Source organism: Fundulus heteroclitus, unplaced genomic scaffold, assembly GCF_011125445.2.
Source record: "Fundulus heteroclitus isolate FHET01 unplaced genomic scaffold, MU-UCD_Fhet_4.1 scaffold_144, whole genome shotgun sequence".
NCBI classification, from domain to species: Eukaryota; Metazoa; Chordata; class Actinopteri; order Cyprinodontiformes; family Fundulidae; genus Fundulus; species Fundulus heteroclitus.
Window position 1 is genome coordinate 182,501 of NW_023396556.1, and position 24,166 is coordinate 206,666.

Consider the following 24,166-nt stretch of genomic DNA (forward strand, 5'->3'; position numbering starts at 1 on the left):
TCAAGTGAGAGGTCTTAGAAGGTGCACACATATCCACAGACCTGTGTATGCACATGGAAAAACACACATGCACACTTTGTACCAGTCAAGGGAAATTGCTGAGAGAGACATCTGTCAGAAGTTGCACTCAGGGAGGCAGCCCTGGTCTTATTTATGTGATAGACTGACACGCACTTTGAATACAGTCACCTGTAATGAGACCACAGTGTAATTTGCATGTCTGTTTGTGGATGAGCATGCCGGTGTAATTGTCCAAGTTTGATGTGATGTGAGAAATGGAACTGTGAACTTCCCAAGGTCAGTTTGGTTTCACTCATTTTATACAGTAGGTATGCAAGTAATGCAGCTACAACTACTGTTAATTTACAGTGATTTCATATTTAGTATGATAGTTAAAGCAGAGGTGTTGATCTTAAAATCCCATTTTTAGTTCAGTTGATTAATTTACTTTTATTTACAGTTAGTTCATATAGAGTGATTTTAATCTAAGAATATTGGTTTAAATAATTTCACCCAACTAAATTATGGTAAATTTATGTCTTGATTGATTTTTCCCCCCAACCAAATGCACTCCTTAATCTTAAAATATTAATATTAGCAAAAGCAATGTAACAACGTAAAACTTAAGAAACGGTAAACCTGAACATATATATATATATATATATATATATATATATATTAGTGCATACCTGCTGCCAAAAATTCAGCTGAAAAAAAAAGATCATGGTTTCAATCTAAAGAAGTAAAAAAGGAATTCTGTAAATCACATTTCTCAATGGGGCAGCAGAAGAAAGTGTGAACAATCTAGTTAAAAATACACAAATGAACTAAAAATAACATGAATAAAGAGGCTGCCAAGGAAAAAGCAAACATTCTAATTTGTCCACATAACAAGGCTAATGGATATTTTGAAACCATCAGCAACCCCTATGAATGTCTAGATATGTTCATCAATCATGTTGCCAATTTTAAGTTGTTTTGTTTTATGTTGTTTTGTTTTAGTATATCTTGACTCTATCATAAAACAAAATAGTAATGTCTAAACAATACTGAAAGGTAACCCTCTGCACTCAGTCCAATTTTGCAGTGGCCTCTTGTTTTGATGTTCTTTAGAATCTCTTTAGCACTTTGCTGCATTAGAAGAGAGACTGTAATATTCTGAGATGCAGTCATTGTCCTCCTCCAACATTTTCTGCTGTTATTCAAAGTTTTCTGTAAGTGACTACATACTTTAATTAGTTTTTAAACATTTACATCAGGTTATTAGTGAATCACGGTTGTGGCAATTCACAGCAGTGAAGTTACTAATAGACTACATAAAATTAGTTGCTACCTACAATTCTCCTATCAGCCGAGGTGCATTAATTCAATTTCCGATCTCCTCTTTTTCCAGTTATATTCAGGCTATTATGACGATTCTCAATGAGTTTTATTCCCCATCTAGTTTTTTTCTTGAATGTACAAGGATCTTCTTTCCTTTTTTCTTTTTTTGGTCCACAAAATTATCACTGGACTGCAGAGTTGAAACTGTGTGTGTCACATATGGAATGGTTTTCTATTAAACTATTTACTTAGTTATTTGCCTTGCATTGAGATTTTGTGACATTTCTTTTGGAAAAAAAGCATCTGCATGTGTCACAGTTGCTTAATGGTTGAGTACAGGATAAGTAATGATCATCACACCCAGGATCAGGATTTGCAGAGTTTTATCCGTAGAACACAGTAGCATGGTACACTTAATCAGCAGCCAGTGGCCTGCTCTCTTACAGCTCCACCCCGTAGCAGATTAAAGCACTTAAAGGGGAAAATCTCAGACAAACTTCATGAAAAATTAGGTTTCCACAGTAAGGCTTAAACTACTTATTACTGGTTTAACATTACATTTTCTATTAATTTAAAATGACAGAAAAACTTTTGGAATTATTAGCATAACCAGAGGGAGATAGCACTAGCATATGTCTTACCAGCATAATGGTCAGGCAGCTTTTAGCGGGCTGCCGCAGCCACGCCACGTCACACGAATGCTCTTTGTGTCACACTAATTAAGGTCCCTCCGGCTACAACACTTCAGAACCAAAGACAAAAACTGTTTATAATGAACACAACCCTGTCGGAACACACAATTAATATCAAGTATTTGCAAATACCAGAAAAATCTTTTGAGAATGTTAACTCAAACAAATTATTGATAAAAACAAAATTGACTCAGCTACACATGTAGTTCGTCTTGCTAACAGAATAGTGCTGGGGTAGACAAGTAATGCATTGCAGTGTTTCCAATTAAGGTTCATCTGTAATGGAATACAGGTTCATTTTCAGTATGTAATAACCTACAACATTATTGATCAGTCCTATATTTATGTGGGAATTCCAATAATTTGCTTCATTGTGCTTTAGATTTTTTACCCTCAAAGAAAAAGAACGTAGTAAAATGCCACATGCAGATTGAAACCAACATACACAAGCGGCCTTGGCTTCCTCTTGGCTCGTGTAACCCTTACGTTCTACATAGTTTGTATTGATCCATTTATGGAAGGTGAGCAGGAGAACATGGTCTGTAAATAAGCGCAAAGAAATTTCTGCTGACTTCATCATTTTCATGTTCCTAACAACCATGAAAAGGCAGCAAAAGTGCTGATCAGGCTTAAGGGAAAAGGGGGAGAAAAGACAAAAATCCGACTTTCTTTAACAAATCCAAAGTCAGGCACTTTTTGCTTATAATGCTTACATAAATCAGCACACACAAAAAGACTCTTATAGTTAAAACCCCTTCACACATTCAGTGAAGGGGTTTGAACCTTTAGCTATTCTGCAAGGACAGTGGGAACTTACTACACTGAAGCACATAATGTACATCCACATACAAATGCAAAAGCATCCATACATTGCGAATAGAGTTGGGTTTATCACCAGATTCCACTCATCACCTGCTGTCGCTTCAAACTTTAATGGCTGCTTCTTTTTGATTCATTTCAGGGAGTAACAACCCCAAAAACCAACCAAATGAATAAAGGTTTACAAGTGATGATGTAGCAAGTTGGTTACTCTGGGGTGGGAAAAGAGTAGGGCAGTGTACATGGCTTCTACTCTGAATTTTGTCAGTTTGGGCAAAATGTAATGATTACTATCAAAACAAGTAATTTAAAAGCTGCTCCTAAATTGAGACTATGCCATTGTATTTAGAAACACAAAACTCAATGAAGATGTATGAAGAAGTCAATATTACATTCATAAACACATGAATGCACAACTTTTTTTTACTATATTATACAGATTTTTTATGTAAGCAGGAATCTTTAATAAAATGCTGTTTATTATAGTATAATGTTGTCATATTTTTGAAATATATATCTAGATAATGCTTAAAATTCAGTATGAAGCCTAGACTTAAAACTAAGCTGTGCTTTAACAGTATATTGTGCTACTATGGTAAGAAAAGCACATTTGCTTAGCAACTTGTTCTCCCTGTTATGTACTGTCGCAAAGTTCTGCAGCAGTACTTTAGGTGAGATCTCAGCTGGATGTCTTAATAGGTCGAAGAGAACTCTCACTGTGCCAGAGCTCCAGCATGAAAGATCACTGCAGCGGAAGTTCAGGAACTCAGAAAAGGTCTATCTGCCTTAACTTAAAATGAACTGTAGAATATAGCTTCCAATAATATTTAAAAGGGTGAAATTTTTCTGTGTTTAGTGTCTGGTGCTCTAGTATAACAGTTTTTTATTCATGGAAAACAACTTTAGATTGACTGTCTGTTTGTACCTGCAGGTTTTGGAATAATTTTTAGCTAATCCTAATTAAGACCCTTAAGCATGCATGCAGCATTTTATTTTCACTTGACCTTTATGCATGTCTATAAGGAGTTTTTGTGAGAGTCTGGAATTTGGTGCAGATAATATTTAAATTTTTTTCCCATGACTAATTACATTTAACTTGTTGATGCACTAGTATTTGACTCTGAACAAAAACAAAAATTGCAGGAAACTTCTCAGCCACTAAACCAGACCAAACAGAAAGCTACAACAAGCACAAACACAGCCACATTCTGCAACATTTATTCAAATGAGTTTTCCCAAGTGTTCAGTCTATTATTTTTCTCTGTTTTTTACTGGCCAAAAAATCTGCACTCACTATTTCAACATCTTATTGGACGAGTGAATAATAAAATAAGTAAAAAATAAAAATAATAGCTTTTCTGGTCTTGTATTAAAGGTAGGCTAAACAGAGACCTCCCAAACATGTGCTCATCAAATACGCAAAGTCTGAACATGATGTAGTGGTACTTTCCATCATAGAACATCTCAGCCATAACACTTCACAGAGTTCAAACTACAGCTTACACTCCACACTGCTGTGAAACTATCTGGATCGGTCGGTATTAGTATAGAAGCTGAGTTTTTGTGTTGAAGGTACAAAGCAGCGGTTTGGGTGAAAGGCAGTGATCGCCTCTCATAAACACAGAAGGTATATCTCTAGCGATGAATGGCATATTTTATAGATGTTAACCATTTGGTAGCATTACTTTGAACATGTTAGGTATGATGTGTTAGTTATATTAACAATGTATTCTGTGGATGTTGAAATGCTTAATCTAAAAGAATATTGTTTTTTATGTCTTCCAGTTTATTTGGGAAAAGCAAGTTTTTCCTTTTATTAAAATACTGATTATCTTTAAACCAAACTCTGGTTAAACATACAGGGACAAAAAACATTCTTATGTACCTATGATTAAAATAACTTGGTTATTGTATTTCTGTATTTTGTCAAGCAGCCATGCCTCTGAGAATTAAGTTACCAAAAGTGACATTGACTACTATGGCTGTAAGTTCTTGTGCCATGGTTGGAGCAGGGAAATCAAGTGTGTGAAGATATGAATTATCTGTTCCTGAACAAGGATTTGTTAAATAAATTCTCTCCTGGGCCGAACAATATACAATGTCCAACAAAAAAGTGTGAAAAGCTTTCAGAATGCTTAAGGAAATAGTATTACACTTTGAAAAATCCATGAATAAATCCGGGCCGTTACATATAATATATTAAGAAAAATGTTCACCTGATTGAATAAGATAACATGTTTTTCTTTCCTTGACCTTCTCAAAAGGAATTACTGAAATCTGATGTCTCTATTTATAAATAAAACCAACCACCTATGTTATTCCTTCAAGTATTTGGGTGGTTATGAAAAAAGAAATAAATGTGTGTGTTCAAGCATCGGCTTTCCGAAGGGGTTTGAACTCAAAAATACATTTTACAAGCACAATTTTAGTTCAGAGTCAGGGGAAACCCAAAGTAGACTGCTGGATAAATCAGTTCATATATATCTATTTCCTGTTACATTAGAGGCTTAGTAAAAACCGTGCCACACATATTTATCTCATTTTTCGCCTTGATTTAAAGTGCGGGAGCTTCTGTAAGACAACAAATACACACACTCAAAGCCACCTGCTCTGATTTTATGCTTACACCATTTCTCTGTCTGCAGACACAGCTGATATTAGCATTCTTTAAAGCTGAACTAAGTCAAGGAATGATTTGCATTTCAGTCTTTGATTTGCCTCTTGTGTAATGAAATTGAGATGATGTCCACAAGTTGACTGTGGTAAGTACAAAACGCCTTTTCAGCTTCTCCCAAGAATGATTCTGTGCATTTTAAAAATCAGTTTTTTTCCCCCAGTGGACCTCCTTTTATTACAAACACTGCACTCTCATGGGTTTAAAATTATGTATATTTTGAACAAGTTGGGCCTAGAAATTTCAAGTTAAAGATATATTACCCTTGCTTTGTTATCTAAATTGTACCATAAAAGACTACTGTAATGGCTTTCTGGTTTAAAAACAGCCCATATTACCACACTTAACTGCTATATAACTTTATGTCTTTGGCTATGTTCACACTGCAGGGAAATGCGACCCGAATCCAATCCTTTTGCCCATATGTGGGCCATATCTGTCTTTTTCACAGCAGTGTGAATGTCCCAATTCCGATCATTTCACCTCCAAAAAATTTGATCTGTGCCACTTCCATATGTGGTACTAATTTGGATACGAATCAGATTTTTTTCAAAGCATCCGCTGTCTGAAAGGTCATGTTGCATTTTATCTGTCTTCCACGTCACTGTCCTGGCTCTCCCTACACATCCACACACAATAGCAGCAGTTAGCGCTTCATAAAAGTTGTCCTGCCTTTTTTCTTACCTTACTTCGTCTCGCTATGATGTGGTCTTAGTCTTATCAGCTCCCATTGCTCAACAGCTTTTTAATAACAAGGAGAGATAACTGCTGGTGTTTGCATTTTTTTCTTCTCGTTTCAAGAGTTTTTTAAACAAAATTTTTTTGAACACGTCTAGAAACAATTGCATTCACCAGTACTTCTATTAGTGCGCTGCTCTGTAACTTCTCCTAATTTTAAGTGCGCATGCGGGTCGCTTTGCGGGTCCTGAACCATTCAGACAGCAGTGTCCCGACAGCTGCATTTAATAGTAGTATGAACGCCACCTAAAAAAAAATACATTTTCAGCATAAAATTGTAATTGAACATCAAGACCTGCAGCCTTTGACCTATGGTTTTATCTTATGATCACTTGTGCTCTCCCTTTGGCCCTTTTCATTCTCAGTCTCTATGTGAACTCTGGCTTTTTGTTACGCTTGATTTTAATTAGCAACATACTTAAGATTAAAAGAAACCTTTAAATAATAAAAAAAATACTGTACTGATTGATTGGAACCCTTCATCAGTGGGCAAATTTTGTTTTTGATGGATCTATTAATATCCCCACAGAAATTTAATTTTATCAAGTTGTCTTTTGTACATGCAGTAATTACTGACATGAATTTAGTGTTAGCTCCTTTTTGCATTCACTGTTTGTCTTACTGCGGTTGTTTTTTTAGAAATTAGTATGCTATTCTTTAATTCTAAATTTAACAGCAAAGCAGTTTTCTTTGAGCTCACAGGATAGACATGAAACGGTCTGGAGAAGCTGCTGTGAACAATATACTGCCTGCAAAATTGTTCAGCATGATCAGCTTGGTGATGGGTGAGTGTTGGTCTGGGGAGGCATATCCACAGAGGGACGCACAGACAGCAGAAACAGCAGAAACGATGGTACCCAGGCTGCCAGTAGGTATTGGGATGAAATCCTTATATGCATTGTTAGACCCTTCGCTAGTGCAGTGGATCCTGGGTTCCTTCTGGTGCCTGACCTATGTGGCCAGAGTATGCAGACAGTTCCAGGAGGATAAAGGAATTGATGTCATTGACTCGCTTCCTTGCTCCCTGACCTAAATCCAACAGAGCATCTCTGAGAAATACATTTAGGTCTCCACTCCTTTAACCAACTGGAAACCATCTTAATGGAGCATTACCACTACCTACTGTTGTGGAGGATGGCGTAGGCCATGTTTATTGACCTTGAACTTACGTTTAATTAAGAGACATTTTGTGAGATTTCCCATCTGACACTTGAATATTCCCAAATTAAATATGTTTCTGCGTGGCATGTTGTGTTTGCCGTTAGACCAGACACCACACATTGTACAAGCAAACCTGTTATAGCTATGATTTTTTTATGTTTATGTGTGGTGTCTCCCAGTCTTTTAAAATCTTGTCGGTGACCCAGGCCTTAGTGGTTTAAAAGAAATATGGCCTTTACACCTGTTTGCCATCATGGAGCTGACCCATGTTTACTGAATAGATGATCTTTGTACTTAAAGTTGTCACTATATACTTTTTCTGTGGTGCCAATATGTTTATTTCACATGGTTTTGTTTTTTTGCCCTGATTGGTTGAAAGGGGTCTAATGTGGTTAAGGCTTCAAGTTGCAACGTCATAATCCATGAAGTTAAGACTGAAATTATTCGTACCCCCAGAGGGTTAAGGTTTAAGGTCATATTTTAATTTTATTAACATAATTATTGTTGACTTGAAGTTATGGTTTTGGAGTGGCTCAGCCAGAGTTTCGGCTTGAATCAGATTTTTGCAGAAGGAGCTAAAGATTAAGGTAATGGCAAAGAGGCCGTCTGGTGTCAAAGACTTGGAGCTCATCACAAAAGATAAATCCTCCGATACACTGTGGAAATGCTGTTTTGTGCTGGTCAGCACAAAACAGCATTTTGTTTTCTAAATTGACATTGACTTTTACATATTTACATTGTTTTGTGATATTTTAAGAACTGTCACATTTTCTATTAGAACAAAAGTTTGAAATTTCCACATTTATGAGCAAATGTGGTCTTAACTGTGTATTATAATCCTTATCCAGTTTTAACAGTGTAGATCAAAAGGCTGTTGTTTTGCATAAAGTGTTTTAAAACTACTCATCCGCATTTAAACATATTTAAAAATATGTATTGCAATGTTTGCCCATGTCCTTTAATAATCATTTAGATACCATGAATAGATTTTTTAATAAAAAAAGCTATTAAAAACAACAGAAGTTTTAGAAGTTTTATGAAACGAACACTTCCTTTCTTGTCTTCACAATCTTTTTATGTAATCCAACTCAGTCACATCTAGTTGGTTGATCCGTAAATGTGAACATATGCCTGCTCCAAAGTTCTTATAGAAAATTAGAAAGCATGCTGCAAGAGGAGATACCATTTTGCAAATCTCTGAATTGGAAACTGTATGCCTCTCAGCTCAAATCCTCATCTTTACTGGCCTGCCGGATCCTTTTAATGGCGGCACTTGATGGCTTGAAAAAATTGCTAACCACATGGAAAATCCCCCTCAGCTCTGGCTGATAGCCAACGGTATTAGAGGTGGCACACATACAATGGCGAGATTGAAAAGCAGAAAGCAGGAGAGCCACTGGAGGAGGGATGCGTGCCCCCTTTCGTCCCACTCCTCCTCTTTTCTATTCTCGTACTTTTTCCCTCTTCACCCCGGCTCTGGCTCTGTAATATGTCTCTCCCAAGTTGTTTATAATCACCGGGACACCGGCGGTCGAGCGTGATTGAGGTGCTAGAGGAGAAATTGATGGTAAAAAAAAAATAAATAATGATTCCTGCAAGTCATCAGACGGTAGAGGGTATAATCTGTGGCAGTGGCGGTTCCTGCTCAGTGGTGAGATTTGAAGCTTTACAAGAAAGTCACACATATATAAAACTCTCCTGGATGTGCCCGCCGCTCGACTGGCTTCAAAGCTGCACTCATCTGCAGGTACCTTCACTGCTGAATGTCAACAAGGGTGTGGAAAAAAAGGGAAGAGGCAGGGGGAGAAGGTTGTAAGATATGGAGCAAGATGATGTGAAAAGGGGAGGCAGGCAGCAATCGAGTGACTGTTTTTGATGCTGACAAGTTGGTTTATGGAATATTTTAGCTCACCAAACATGCATACGTCCACAACTCTTTTTATCTCTGTTTCTTGCTGTTTCATTCACCCTTGGGGAAGACACTCTGGTAATATGTATTAATTAGATGTGTGTGTAATTTCCTTTTGTTCTGTTTATCCATAAAAAGAAATACTAGAAGTGAAGATACGGTCTACATTCAGATATACAAGAGATCTTTTCCCATTATGCAGTAATACAGTACTTTACATATAAAAACGAATGAAAATTCCGGGCCATGCCGAATACATCATTGTTAACAGAAAGCTGCCTGTAAATATTGTAAAATAGTTTCAAGTAAGATGTAGACTTGCCAAAGTACTATTTTAGTTTTCTGATCCGTACACAGAGTTAAGATGGGGAAATATCGGAACAATGACCTAAATTTAAGGTTTGGAAAATTATTGGAAAGCTCAGATGTTTTAGTTATGAAGGAAGTTGACTGTTTTTATGTAGTGACATATTGATAAATACCATCCTTGCATCTAAGGCTACTTTCACACTGCAGGGAAATACGACCCAAATCCGATCTTTTTTCCATATGCGACCTATATCCATCTTTTTCATGGCAGTGTGAACAGCCCAATTGTGATCCTTTCACCCCCCCCCCCCCAAGAAAATGCAATTTGTGGCATTTCCATATGTGATACTAATTCAGATATGTATCGGAAGTGTTTGCAGTCTGAGCGGCCATTTGTCCGTCTTTCACATCACTCTCCTGGCGCTTACTACACATCCACACTCGGTAGTAGCAGTTTACGCTCCAATAAAGGACCTATTTTTAAGAGCTGTGCTGCTTTTTCTTACCATACTTCGTCTTGCTATGATGGTGTCTTAATATGTTCGGTACCCTTTGCAGCTTTCTAATAAGTGAAAAACGCCAGCAGGTAACAAAACTTTATTGAACATTTCCAGAAACAATTACATTCACCATTACTTCTGTAAACAGTGCACTGCTGTGTGACGTCTCCTAATGTTATGTGCATGTGGGTCACTTTGTGGTCTTGAACCATTCAGACGAAAATTTGGAATTGAGCATTAGACCTGGAGTGTGAAAGTAGCCTAAGTCTGGATATTCTAGACAGCAATATGTGGTAACAATGCTTTGCTACATTTTCATTTAGTCATGTTATCAAAGCTAGTGGCACCGTACTTAATGAGGATTTTACGTGACGGGCTGACACAAATTAGTGCACAGTTGATGAGTTAAAAGAACAGGAGGCACAGTTTCCAAATGTCTGTGTGTTCTTTTTCTAAGGCATTTCCTGCAGCTGTGTGACTGACCAGTATTTTTTCCCCAGTCTTTTTTGGAAAATAGATAAACTCAGTTGGCTTGAAGAGCATCAGTGAATATCAGTTTTCAAGCTTTGTAGCAGCACAGGGTCAAACTTCAATATATTTTTGGCGTTTTTATGTGATGAACCAAGTAGTGCCCAAGTATGTGGAAAATCACGCATGGCTTTCAAATATGATTTTGAAAAGTGTTGTGTGTATGGAGAGTAAACTCTCTTTACTCTCTTTACCCAAGATAAAATTCAGTGCATCTGGTGGTCTGTCACATAAAATTCCAATAAAATATGCTAATTCTAATAAGTTTTGTGGTTGTGAAGTGATAGAATTAGAAGGATATGTAGACTTTTGCAAGGCCCTGCATCTTGGCTTATTTGTTAAGTGTGTATAAGACTGAACAATATAGGCATACCTGTTATTGCAAATACTGCTAATTTGATTGTGCTGATTGACATTTAACCAGTATGCACAGCATATTTACAATACCTTATGTGGTTCTCATCTGTTCCAAGTGATTTTTTTTCCTCTTTGTTTTTTTCCCTCATCTTTTAATCTAGATAAACAAAGCAAAATATTGAATACTGCAGTTTGATTCTCGATGAATCATAGCCCTGCCTTGATATGGGAAAATAACCCTCTTTAATCAGATGTTGCTTTGAACAGCCTCCTCTCTTTGATTCAGAGTTTGATAGACTTTAAACACAATTATTTTTCCTATAAGGCCCAAAGCTTTGAGAAGACATCTGCACAGACTCCTGAGGCATGAAAAGCTGCCTTCATTGTCTGCAAGCTGGATGATTAGCAAACTTTATTATGTGAAAGTGTTTACAATGCTAAAAGGCTTGAAACACGTCAGACTACAAATACAATGAGTCAGTGCTTCGGATTTCTAATTGCAGACTCACATAACTTTGTTTGTGTCTCTGTGTCTCCTAACCTTTCAAAGGTTAAAATAAAAGAAAGTTAAAATAAAGTTATGTGAGCAAGCAGTTTTCTGACATCCAAGTACTGTTTGTGTCTCCTCCTAAGATGCACATCCTGCTCACTGAATGAAAGAGAAAGGTTAAAAGGTCTGACAGGACAATGGAGCAAAAAAGTAAAGAATGAATACTGTTAAAATTTTCCAAGACTCCAACCTTGCAGCTTTTCATTGTAGTCTTTGTAAATGTGAACCTCCTGTGGTACCATCCAATCAAAAAGTCATCCGAATGGACATTTTTCAGAGTTCTGAAGAGAAATTGCCAAGTTGTTGTTAAAAAGTCTTACATCACAATGGTGTGAAGGTGCAGGGATTCTTACTCTGAGCTGACACTAGCACAGAATTTTCCAGATTTTGCTTTACTTCCTTAAACATTTATAATGAACCTGTGGTGCTGTTTTGCAACCAGAGACTCTGATAAAAGACAACGGCAGCTTCTTCTTTAGCTGATGTAAAATTCTTTAACAGTTCTTAACTGGAGTGAATTACGTCCTTATTCACTGTCATACTCACGCAAGACTTCTTGGTACTCCTTCTGAGCAGTTTTTGATCTTGATCATCTGTGCACCAGATCCTTAATAAGCAAATGTTGTTTTTTTTTTTTTTGCATATTTATATAGGTGCAGTGTAACCTTTGATAGGTAGGACCATAGCGTTATTACATCTGTCAGGATTGGGCATTCAAAATACAAACCTATTAAGGTTATAGTAACTGGCAAGAGCATGCAATATTTCAATTTATCACCATTCAGACAAGAAGACCCAACTTTTCACTGATAGATGATATACTGAACTAGGGACGATGGTGGCACACTTCACCCGCTTTGGCTGCTGTCGGCCAAAGCTGTGGCTACAACCACCTACACAAAGGTACTTTCCAGAATGGTCAGCAGTCATAGGGCAAACACCAAGATACACAAGACAAGTAACCATGCATACACTCCAAAGACCAATTTTAAATCACCCTCATTTGACAGAAACAAGTGCAGAAAAATACAAACCTGTAACTTAAAATGGTCTTTGAGGACTTATCTTTAATTAAAAGATCAAATTGACTGAGAGTTAGGTCATTATTGCAAACCCCTTAATAGCCACAGGAATACAGTGTTTCAGTATGATTAGAACACCTTTCAGGTTTCGTATAACTTTATTTAACTTAATCTTAAATCGGTATAAAGGAGAGGACAAACTACTATAGTAACACACTTTGGGAACAGAAAAGAGTAAAGGGGTCATCAGAATAAGAAGAGATACCTGAGAAAAAAGCGATTATTTATCAGTCTAAAAGTCTAGGAATCAGATTAAAAATAATTCATTGTGAGTGAATGAGAGATGCGGCAACAGAAATGGCACTGTCACAAGCCAGGGAGAACAGGCTTTATTGGCCTGCAATGTCAATCACTGTCTGTGAATGAAAAAAGCAGTCAGGTCAACCTACCAATTACATTACATAGGTGACTGACAGATCAGTTTGTTTCAATCAAATGGGACTGAAAGTTAGCCACCAATTAGGATTGTCCAAATGGGGCCCTGAAAATACCTTAGCATTTGACAGATGTATACTTAAGCACACAATTATTCATACCCCTGACAGATTTAGGTTTAAAGAGTCTCTTAATTTTTGAAACATGTTTTTTGTTTGTTTTTCTGGCTTGACGTAGCAAGATATCTAAGTAAAACATTAGACATCTTTATGCAGTTATGCCTTTCAGGCACATAAGCGGCGTTATACATCCCTTAAAACGAATGATCCTAAAGACTCCGGCCAAAGTGGAGATTTATAAAAGCTTCGGTTTAGAGCCTGCGTGTGTACATGAAAAGACAGATATTAATGTCTGGTGCATCACAGTATGCAACGAATATTGCCGCTCTGCGTAACACATGTGCAACCATTGTTTATGCACTTGGCTATACGGTGGAGTTAAAATCGCCATTGCCTTGAGTTTTATTAACTTTATATTTTAATATAGTGTTTAAAAGAAACTTAACTTCTTTATCGGTCCACAAGATCCAACCTCCTGCCGCCATGATTCATTCCTAAGAGGAAGTTGTGGTTGTTTTGAAGAATTCTGATTGGCTGACATAAGCTTTAGTGTTGTGGTACACAAATGCCTCTGACATTTAAATAAAAACACACAGTGGTGTGGATGAAAACCTTTCTAAAAAAAACTCCTTGTGTATGCCATTATTTTTACAAACTGTGTAGGGGAATCCTATAGATAATCGGTCAAGTGAAGAAAATATTAGGATTATGGCAAAGAGACTTCCCAACCAGATAGACTTGGAGTTCATTATCAAATATAAATTCTCAAATATCTGTGGAAACATGCAAAAAATCTGGTCGGCTAATAAAAGAACGATTTGATTGCAGTAATGAAAATATGGATTTTCCCACTTGGTTTTGAGAAAGGTATAAATAATCTTAGATATGGCATTTTTAACAGAATGCAAATTAAATTAGCATATTTCAAGATTTATACTTTTTTTTTTTTTTTACATTTATTTTCATCCTCTGAGAGACATCTGTCTTCTTTCCTGTTAAAACGACTTAGCTGAATGAAACTAAATTTTAATCCAAATCTTTCAGGTTTTATGAATAATTTTGGGCCTGACTGTATTGTCCTTGTTTGTTGCACTCAATTTTAATAGTCATTTTATTGTTTTTTTGTGCAGCACTTCTTGATGGTTTTGTCTGTGAAAGGTGCTTCACAAATAAACCTACTACTTCTTACTATAGTTGGATCTGAGGAAGGGCTTCAATTGGTACCACAGGTGGTAATTTTAGAAGTCATTTGTCTTCAGCTCAGCTACTAGGCTAAGACATATGCACACAGAGTGACAGTGGCCCCCTTTTGACAGGAATAATTCATTAGAATGCGACCAAGGGTCTTGGCATAGATTAAAGGGAAAAATGTAAACATAGCATGGACTATGCATAGAATGACAAGAATGAGCCAAGTTGAGAGCTGTAACATCCTTGGTGAGCCTTATTAGCAAAGGTTGCAGATTTGATTCTTCATCTCAAGGAAGAAGGAGCAGAGGAGGAGGGAAACCATAAATAACAATGGAAAGCTATATTGAGCAGACTAAGCAGGGCTCCTTTGATGCTGCCAAGCAGTGTTCACGAAGACACAACGAGGCTGCTCTAAAAACCAGAAAGATGCAAACATAGGCTTCTCTTCTTTTACACTTTTTTCTGATCTTTAACCAAAGTAAATTTGTATGGTGTCTTGAAAAAAATGGAAGTGCTGCACTTCTAAGTGTATGGGAGAAAAGAAGCTTTACTGATTTGTATTTTTGTGAGAAAGAAAATCTGAAACTCTGTCTTGGCATTTGTGTAGCTGTCAGCACAGTCAACTCCTAAAAAGAGGCATATACTGATCCAGTTTCCATATCAGCTATTACTGATTGTCACTACGGATAATTAAACGAAGCTGCGGTATCTTCTCACACCATCCTTTTTTTTAAGAAAGGGGATCTTGTAAGTCAACTAAAAGCTGAAACATGTTGAATTCCTCTTTTTACGAGGGTGTTTATCTATGGACCTCTGCGTTTTAGATACATGCGTGCCATGAATCAACCTCACATTACGTTACATATTATCATATATCCTATGATAATTCACACTATCGAACTTGCATTTTACCTGGTCTATCTTTTACAGCTTTCCAGTCACATCCTAGCGCATCAATGATAAATCACCATTTAGCCTAACAGGCATGTTTACTAACTATATTGAAACCCAGAGCACAGGAGATAATCCACACACAAGTAAGATGGTTATTTTTTGGTCTCTTTAGGAAGGACCAAAAAATGCATGAGCTGGAAAGACAAAATAAATTAAAATCTAGCAACTGAAACATTGATAAAATGCCTCAAATACTCTTTGTATAAATGTTTCGAAATTGAAATGCATCTGATGGGTAAAAAATACACATACAAACATACATATGTATGACTGCCGGGAAGTCCAGTTTATTTTTTAGTATAAATGTAGACATTTCCTGGTATCTTAAACAGAAACCTTATAAGAGAAACATATTTGTGCCCAATCTTACAGGAAAGGGTTTAACTCAAATCCTACGGATTTCTCATTGAAATTAACTCAGATGTTTCACAATAAATTCTTCAACTTGCAATATTTTCTGCTAAACCGAATACAAATTGTGAATGACAATGAGTTCTTTCACGGTTTCTAAGACTGGAAAAAAAACTGAGAGGACCACAAACGCTTCACAAATAATAATAAAAAAACTAAGATCAAAGTAACGTATCTTAAAATACTACATAACCCATACACGGTGATTATGCAAAATTCCAGTAGTACAGTGCCCATGCATTATAGTGCCTTCAGGCTGGTTGTAAAACCTGATGTCAACAGCTAATGTACAGTATAAATCCCAGAGCGTGGAGAGATAACAAAATTCAATTCAATAAAATAGTCTAAACCAGGCAAAAAAGCCTTAGAGTAAAATGGCAAAAACATGAACACAGCAGAGATGGAAAAAGCGGCACGATAAAGGGAACATGGAATTATGTGGTTGTCACATGTTTTAGAGTCTGGGTAAGGGAAGATGGGAACAAGGAGCAGTTATATCAATGGTTATCTTTTAAATGGGGCTACATTTTCAACTCTAAGCTAAAACTTCTGTTTAAGTTTTTAGCCTATAAAAAATTTTTTATGTGATTGTCATCCGGTATCAAACAAGGCGATCTATTTGTTTCCTATGTAAAGTTTCAGGTAAAGTTTTAGGCTTGCAATGTTCTGATTCAGTTTGCCATCTATTCTGTGCTATGAGGATCAGTTTCAAACCAAAGCATCAAATCCTTAGACATCATCAGATATCCTGTTAATCCAGACATAATCCTTCAGGATGTACTTCACAATCTCAACAACTTTGTCTTCCTCAACAAAGATGTGCTTTTATATGTGTTAATATGATAATTTGTTACTTTGGGAGAAATAATTAACCGTTGTCTTTCTTTTGTTTTTCTTTTTTCTAGGTGGAGAAGTTCCATACACCACCCTTGCAACCAGGATGATGATGGGCGTTTGGTGGATGTTTGCTCTCATAGTCATCTCTTCATACACTGCCAATCTAGCAGCTTTCCTCACCATCTCACGAATAGAGAACTCCATACAGTGAGTACCCAATAAATTACTCCCTAGGCAAGTAAGATAAATTGCTAAAAAGAAATAAAAATAGGTCTTCAAATTTCTTGATGTTACCACCATCTAGTTTCAATTATTTGAAACTAGATTTTGTGTTTTTAACTGTACCACAGAATATTTATCTATGGAAGAAAAATAGATCCTGTGAATTAAAGTGTTTCAAACAGGTGCCTCTTCCGTTATTATAATTTCAGTAATTCAGTTCAAAAAGTTTAACATAATTGTTCTGATTGTGACTAAAACTTAGAGTGTTACATAAGACCAATCAAGGGTTAAGCCACAACATATAATTTCTGAAGAAGTTTAGAGAGTGCTGCAATTGAACTGAACCTATGCTCCCCTCTCAAGTGCTTTCACTTGAAAGTCACATTCACTCTCACACGCTCATATGGAGATTGGTTGGCAACTTGGGGTTGGTGGAGTGAGGGAGAGTTGGAATCAAACTCCCAACTGTACGACTGATGCAACTACTATTCCCACAGAGCCACAGCAGCACCAACAGTTGCATGCTGCATCCATGCATATAAATGGAAGGTTCAGTGGAAGGAAAAGGTGTTGCAGGAAACGTTCTACAAATCACAGGAGAAACTTCAGCTATGAGACGATTTTAAAGTATAGCCAAGTGAATAACTAGGAGCAGATCTGTAACGTCCGGACTGCAGCTGGTGTCAGAGCCAGAGACAACCTCAGAAGCCTCTTCCTTTTTCTAGGAAGAAGGCCTAGTCTGTCGCTAAGTGATCCAATGCCCTCTTTTCAGATGAGAGCAAATATTGCGATTCATTTGCAAATCTAGGTTCCAGAGTCTGGAGGAAATGTGGGGAGACACAGAATCCATGTTACTTGAGTTCAAGTGTGAGGAAACTCGTGTCATTGATGACGTCACTTGTTGTTGGTCCACTTAGTTTTTAACTCGAAAGTGAGCACAACTGTTTACTAGGAAGACTTTAGAGTCCTTTTTGCTTCCCTATGCTGACAAGCTTTATGGAAATGCCCATTCCATTTTATCACAGGGCTAGGCACCTGCTGTTGCAGTTCTTAATTGCCCAACAACATGCCCTGTTCTAAACAACATAGATAATCTTAAAAGAATTGTTAAGAGAAATATGAGGGACACCAGCACTAACACAGCATATGAGCTGCTATTAAACCCACCTTGGCATACTTTGACACCTCAGGAAAGCCACGGGCTGATCACCCTCAGGCAATGCTGCGTCGATGCAGTAACTCATGCCAAAAGAGCTCCAACCAAGTATTGAGTGCACATACTGTACCGTATATTGGCACACTTTTTATCTGGCTGACTTAGATACTAATTATCTGGCTGACTTAAAATAGAAAGGTCTTATGTAATATGCACTTTCTAAGAAAGTGAACTTTGGGTTTTCATTTTGTAAGCCACACTCATAACACACAATGTTGATGGAAATACACACTGAGAATATAATCAGGCTGTGTGTAGCAAGTCTGTATAATATTTTTTCCATTTCTAAATTGAATTATTGAAACTAACCAAGTTTTTGATGATATTCTAACTTAATGAGCCGTATCTGTTTATGCAGTTATGTGCTCGTGACCAACAAATAAAGACAAACTATAGAGTCCTTGTATCTGTCGTGCAGAGTGAAAATCCATTCTACTAGGCAGATCTAATGTGTGGCGTGCAGCACACATTTGCATGAATACTCACACAAATTCACAATTACCTTCTTAACCTTGTCTCAATCTTATCTTTTACACATTGTGAGGTAGTGTCCTCTTCTCTGTGTCTTCGACTGGTGAAGACACAGATTTAAAGATGTCGAAGAAGTTGACAAATCTTTGTTCTCTCACTGTTTTTTTTTTTTTTTTTAAACATCCACATTATTTTCCCGAGGGTCTATGCCCTATGTTTGTCTATCCCTGCGATAATAAGTTTTCCTGTTTCTCTGCTGGTGGCACCAGGAAGTGTTCATTTCTCATTGGACTAATAAGCATGTCTAAGCATCCGCTATGCCCGGCAGTGCCACGGTTAATTGTGCTTGGGTTTGGAATAAACAGCGTTGTTTCTCTACATCTAAACACAATCAGTCCTTTAAGCCAAACATTCCCTTTTTTTTTGGTGTTTGGCATCTTTTAAGTAACACATCACATAGGCTAAATAAACCTAAACACATTTTGTAAAAGTAAGCAAGTGAATTAGTTAGTCAGGAAAAGAATAAAGACGCAAATGTACAAGAAGCAACGGAGGAGAAATCCAGGAAAAGATGGAGACATGGCTCTCCTTAGTGTCTTCCATCAAGACAGGCAAGCTTTTTAAGTATTAATGCCCTTGTTTCATCCTGAAAATGAAATAACAAGTCAGCGTCAAGAACCCTCTCTGGACTATTTCACGCTTGGATGTTTTCCCTCAATTTCAGTGTGAATCCTTTAGGAAAACCGTGAAAGGTGGCAGAGGAGAGTAGCAAAGTGTAGGCACACGTGAGCAATACAAGAAAGAGAGACAAACACTCACCTTAATGAGGAAGTGAAGGGAACAAGAAGGAACAGATGAAGGTGAAAGAGAAAATGGTTTGGAGACAGAGAGGGAAACAAAGGATGTAGTGAAGACAAATAGGAGAAAAGTCACACGAGACTGGAAATATTTGGGTAGTGATGACCTGACAGAGCGAGAAATTTGTTTTTTGGTCCAGAAAAATTGGGGGAATTGACAGTTTCTTTTAGGACTCAGATAGGATGTCTCGGAATGTCTGTTCTGAAATCGCAGTTAACTGTTCTACATATATATGACAGCCTTTACCTTATTATTTAAAGATTGTTTATAGAGCCTATCAAGTGTAATTAATTGGATTATTGCTGTGAGAATAAAAAATACAAGGAATATCAGTTATATTGCTTAGTAATGACTGAAGAAAATTAGTCATTAAATAAAATCAGATTATGTAGTTTTGATTGTGATTAATTGTGAGGGGGTTTCTTTTTAAGATATGTTTTGATCTACAGCTTTCGAGCTGATGTTGTAATAATAGTTACAAAACAAATGCCCACAAAATATTTCAGATTTATTTAACAATAATGACATCCAGAGTTTTTTATTTTATTTTATAAGATCAGTTTCCTCTTTCACAGTGCAGGCAACATGTTATACTGTATATCACTTTGCTATGCTCGGGGGGGGCATGTATTTGAGTAGCTGATGTTACTGCCTACTCAAAATTCAAGAAAGAAAACATGACCCTGTCTCTTTTTTTAGCTCTCATATTTTTGAAAGTTTAATTCAGGGAGCTGTTTAAATTTGCAGGGTGAAGTATGTCACATACCCATCTCAGAGTAGACTAAAACCACCAATGACATTCAGTCCATCTTTAATTTTAAATTATGGTGCATTCATTGCACCTTAAAGTTGGAAACTAACTAATTCATAATTGGGAACTCGGCCCTGCTTCCTTCACAAAGTAGGTTTCACTCAAGACCACATAGTTGTTTTTCTGACCATTTTAAAGTGGTTTATAAAACTAGTGCCTACAAAATGCTTAAAAAGTGATAAAGTGATGCATTTGCTTCATACTGTCATCAGCTTTCTAGGACTCCAATGTAGGAGGGAGGTAAGATGAAGGCAATGAAGTCCAACACTCCAAATTATCACAGCAAAACTATAGAGCCTGGTTGAAAGCATGAAACATGATGACAACCACAAGCTCATGGGCAGGAAGGAGGGTCAAACCATGCAACACATAAGGGAACACTCAACTAAGAGGTGATAGCTTTGAGAACGGCAGGAAACAGAAATATTGAATGGGATTACACTATGCGTGGTTTTGCAATGCAGCACAAAGCTACTCTTGATTGACTTAAAGTATAAAACTAAAATAAGATCACATTTAGTCAGTTTTTAGATTCAGCAAAAGGAAAGGTCAAATAAAGTACAAAGTTCAAAAGTGCAAATGGAGAATTATTAAACTGATTGCACCAACTGCACATGGAATAAATGACCATTATTAAAAACGTATATTAGCTAGGATGGTCAAGTCAATTAATTCATAAAGTACTATTCGAAAACACCCTTTGTGTGCACTAAAGTGCTTCATACAGACCCAACAATAAATACATTAGCATGTACAATAAATAAAAGTTTAAATCTATATCCAATATAATGAAAGTAAGAATATGTAGCAAATAATGTAAAAGCTTTTTTTCTGGACTTTTCCTTTTATTTTGCCTGTACTAGAAATAATTTACATCAAGTCTTATTCTAAAAGACAACCATCTCCATAAAGGAACAGGAACTCATGTCCAATAATCAAAATGTGTTAACTGCCTCTTAAAAGACTATTATATATTACTATTTAAAGATTTTAAGATGTCCTGTCTCATCCAAAATGCTTAGATATGTATGTACATGTCTGTCTAAACCATTGAATTGTAATCTTTGCAAACCTAAAAAAAAATTATAAGGAAGCCTTCTCCCTCGAGACAAAAGGGGGCATTTCTTGGACATCAGCCAGGGAGATCTTGTCAGTTCCAGCTTATTTGATATGTTCTTGTACCATTTCCTGTGAAAAGACTTGAGGTATATCACATTTAGAGTTAAAATAGAACCTTCCTGAATGTTAACTAAAAGTTTCACGTAAAATCTTTTTTTCATTTGAGTGATGTTTAACCTTTATGTCCTGGGCTGTGCCTGACAAATGCTGAGACCAGCAACTTCTTTCCCTCAAGAACAGACACCTGGTGTTGTAGTTACTGTAGCAAGGTCAGTCTCCACAAGGATTGTTTCCTAAAAATCTCTGAACATGCAGATGAGATATTTGCCTGCCTTTCTCCTTCAGTTTTATTCTTTCTTGCCACCTCTTTTGCTCTGTAGTGACACACACACACACACGTACTGACTATTTGTCATAAGATACATTCAGTGGCAGTTCACTTCATTTACTTGCTCATTGAGCTGCTTAGGGGAATATAATTGCTTGCAAAATGAGCTAGCATACACATGACAGAAACACTAATGTATGCACACACACACACACACACACACACACACACACACACACACACACACACACACACACACACACACACATGCAGGAATTAAATTCACATTAAACAAAGACAATTAAGCACATAATTCTTATATGCATAGACTTCCACAAGACTATGCACACATTATAAATCTAGAAACAAACATGGTCTGTTTCGGTGAAAATTCAGAGATTTTGATAGGGTGAAATGTGTTACATTTGTATTTATTTATTTATTTTCTTGTTTATTTACAGTGGCAAGCTAAAGTATTCCTACCCCTTGATAGTTTCCTCCTTTTGTTAACCTTACAACTGCAAACCTTGGTGCATTTTATTAGAATTGTATGTAACCGACCAACACAAAGTAGGAGTTAGTTGTGAAACAGAAGTTAAAAAGGTTTTTAAATATTTTATGAATACTAACTTGACAAGTATGGCATGCAGTAGTATTCACCCCTGTTGAGGCAATATTTGGTAGAATCATATTTCAATTAATTTCAGTGTTTTTATACAGTATCAATTCACAACACATGTCATCTAAAGGCACTTTACAAAGTCAGTTATGTCAAATCAAACAGATTGGTAAAAAGGTTTTCTATCTAAAGGGTTAGTTCCCATCAAAAAACAATCCAGGCAGATTTTTCACCCAGCCCGCTTCACCGCGTCATTAAATAGGAGGAACGTCTATCCGCTTGCTGGTCCCCCCTGTCTGTTCAACTCTGTTATGGAGATGGATTTTACCGATCGCTTTAAGTAATGTGGAAAGCTGAACAATGGTGTCAGCACCCCTGGGTCCACCAGAGACGCACCAATTTCGGCGAGTACCACCACCTGTACCTGCGTCTGGATGATGGTAATTTCAGTTGAAACAGTCACAGAAAAGCACGGGCATTTTCTATGTCTGTGAGACTGTTCTATCTTTAAACTGTGTTGCAGTTAAAAATAAAGTTGATTTGGTTATTGTTGCAGTAAAATTACTTTAACACTCCAGATAAACTCATGAATCGTCTTCTTTTGTGTATCTTCACCTTGCTGTAATAATTCTAACCATAATCAGAGAAGCCAGCCAAAATCGATTTTTCTCATGTCTTTTTTAAGTCCTCGGTTACCTTTTAAATTTGACTAAACTTATTATCATTCAACATACGTGTTTATTAGTTCCCTCCCTCCCTCTCTGTCAGTTTTTTGCAAGCCTGCTGTAAGAAGCAATCTTAGAATTACCACATCATGAAACCCAGTCACAAACCAAAAATCCCGGCCAAAGAATCTCCTGATGAGCCAGCAAATTCTCAAGAGAGATTGGTGGGGAGGGAAGATTATTAGGGCCAAAGATTAATTGACAGCAATAAAAGATTTATGTTCACACCAGAGTTCATTAAAATCTTCAAAGGGTTTTTTTTTTTTAGGATAGATTGGAGCTAGTTCAGGACAGCGTGAGACAGGAGGGGCTGTAAGTGCTCAGCCTTCATTTAAAAGACTAAAAATATTATTTCATACTGCCCAGTATGTGTGTGTGTGTCCATGCGTATGTGTATTTGTGCTGCCAACAGGCTTGGAATCAATCAGTCTATGGTCACATTTGTGCCCATTGTTAAATCTGCTCTGTGGGTGTACTGTATTACAGCAGAATTAATGACACAGCATACTGTACACTTGTTCTTCATTAGGCAGGAGATGTTAAGTGTTTTTGTGGGCATGTTTTGTTTCCCAGATATGAGGATCTCAAATCCATGGGTGGTGTGTAAGCACGCATTTAACAAACAAACAGTAATTAGTTCATATAATGGTTCTCCATTACATTTCTCAGCGGCCAAACTCTTTGAAAGGCAACCCAAGCATGGTTGTATTATAATTAACAATGGCTTGTGCATTTCCCCCAGAGGTGGGTACTTATGGGTAAGGAGAAGTGAAAGACCAAAAAAAAAAAGAAAGAAAGAGAGGAAGTGGTTTAAAACATTGAAAACAGGCTGACATATTGTTTTGTTTTCCTATTTCCAATTATTACGTGTGGTTTTATTTTAATTTTGTATCTCCAAACTCACAGTTGTAACACACAAATCCTTTTATTGTGCTTCTTGTAGATTATAATTGTCCACCTGCAACTACTACATGCTTATGTATCTGAATCAATCAGCGAAACTACTTCACTAGCATGCAGTCAATGGACATGAAATCAGTTCACCACCAAAAGCCCATCATTTCAGAATATGTCTACATCTGTATAAGTTAGCAATGAATTGCCTTATAATGTGCACATTGAGCAGGTTTTGCCTCTTTTGACCTTGTGCTGAAAAGGGGATTACGACCTTTATTGTTCCATAGATGTATTCAGTCGTGTAGCACCTGCCAGATGTTTTGTTACTTTTATATATCTCCCATTATCTCTAGTTATGTGTGTAATTCAGC

General features: G+C 36.9%; 1 protein-coding gene across 1 annotated transcript in view; it reads left to right on the forward strand.

Annotated features, from left to right (window-relative positions):
• LOC105930540 (glutamate receptor, ionotropic, delta 2) overlaps window positions 1–24,166 on the forward strand; it is a gene marked incomplete at its 5' end in the record, with an annotated part of 302,244 nt that overhangs the window by 174,756 nt on the left and 103,322 nt on the right. The window contains 1 exon segment of the mRNA XM_036129181.1: window positions 16,598–16,736. Coding sequence (XP_035985074.1) covers window positions 16,598–16,736 — 139 coding nt within the window.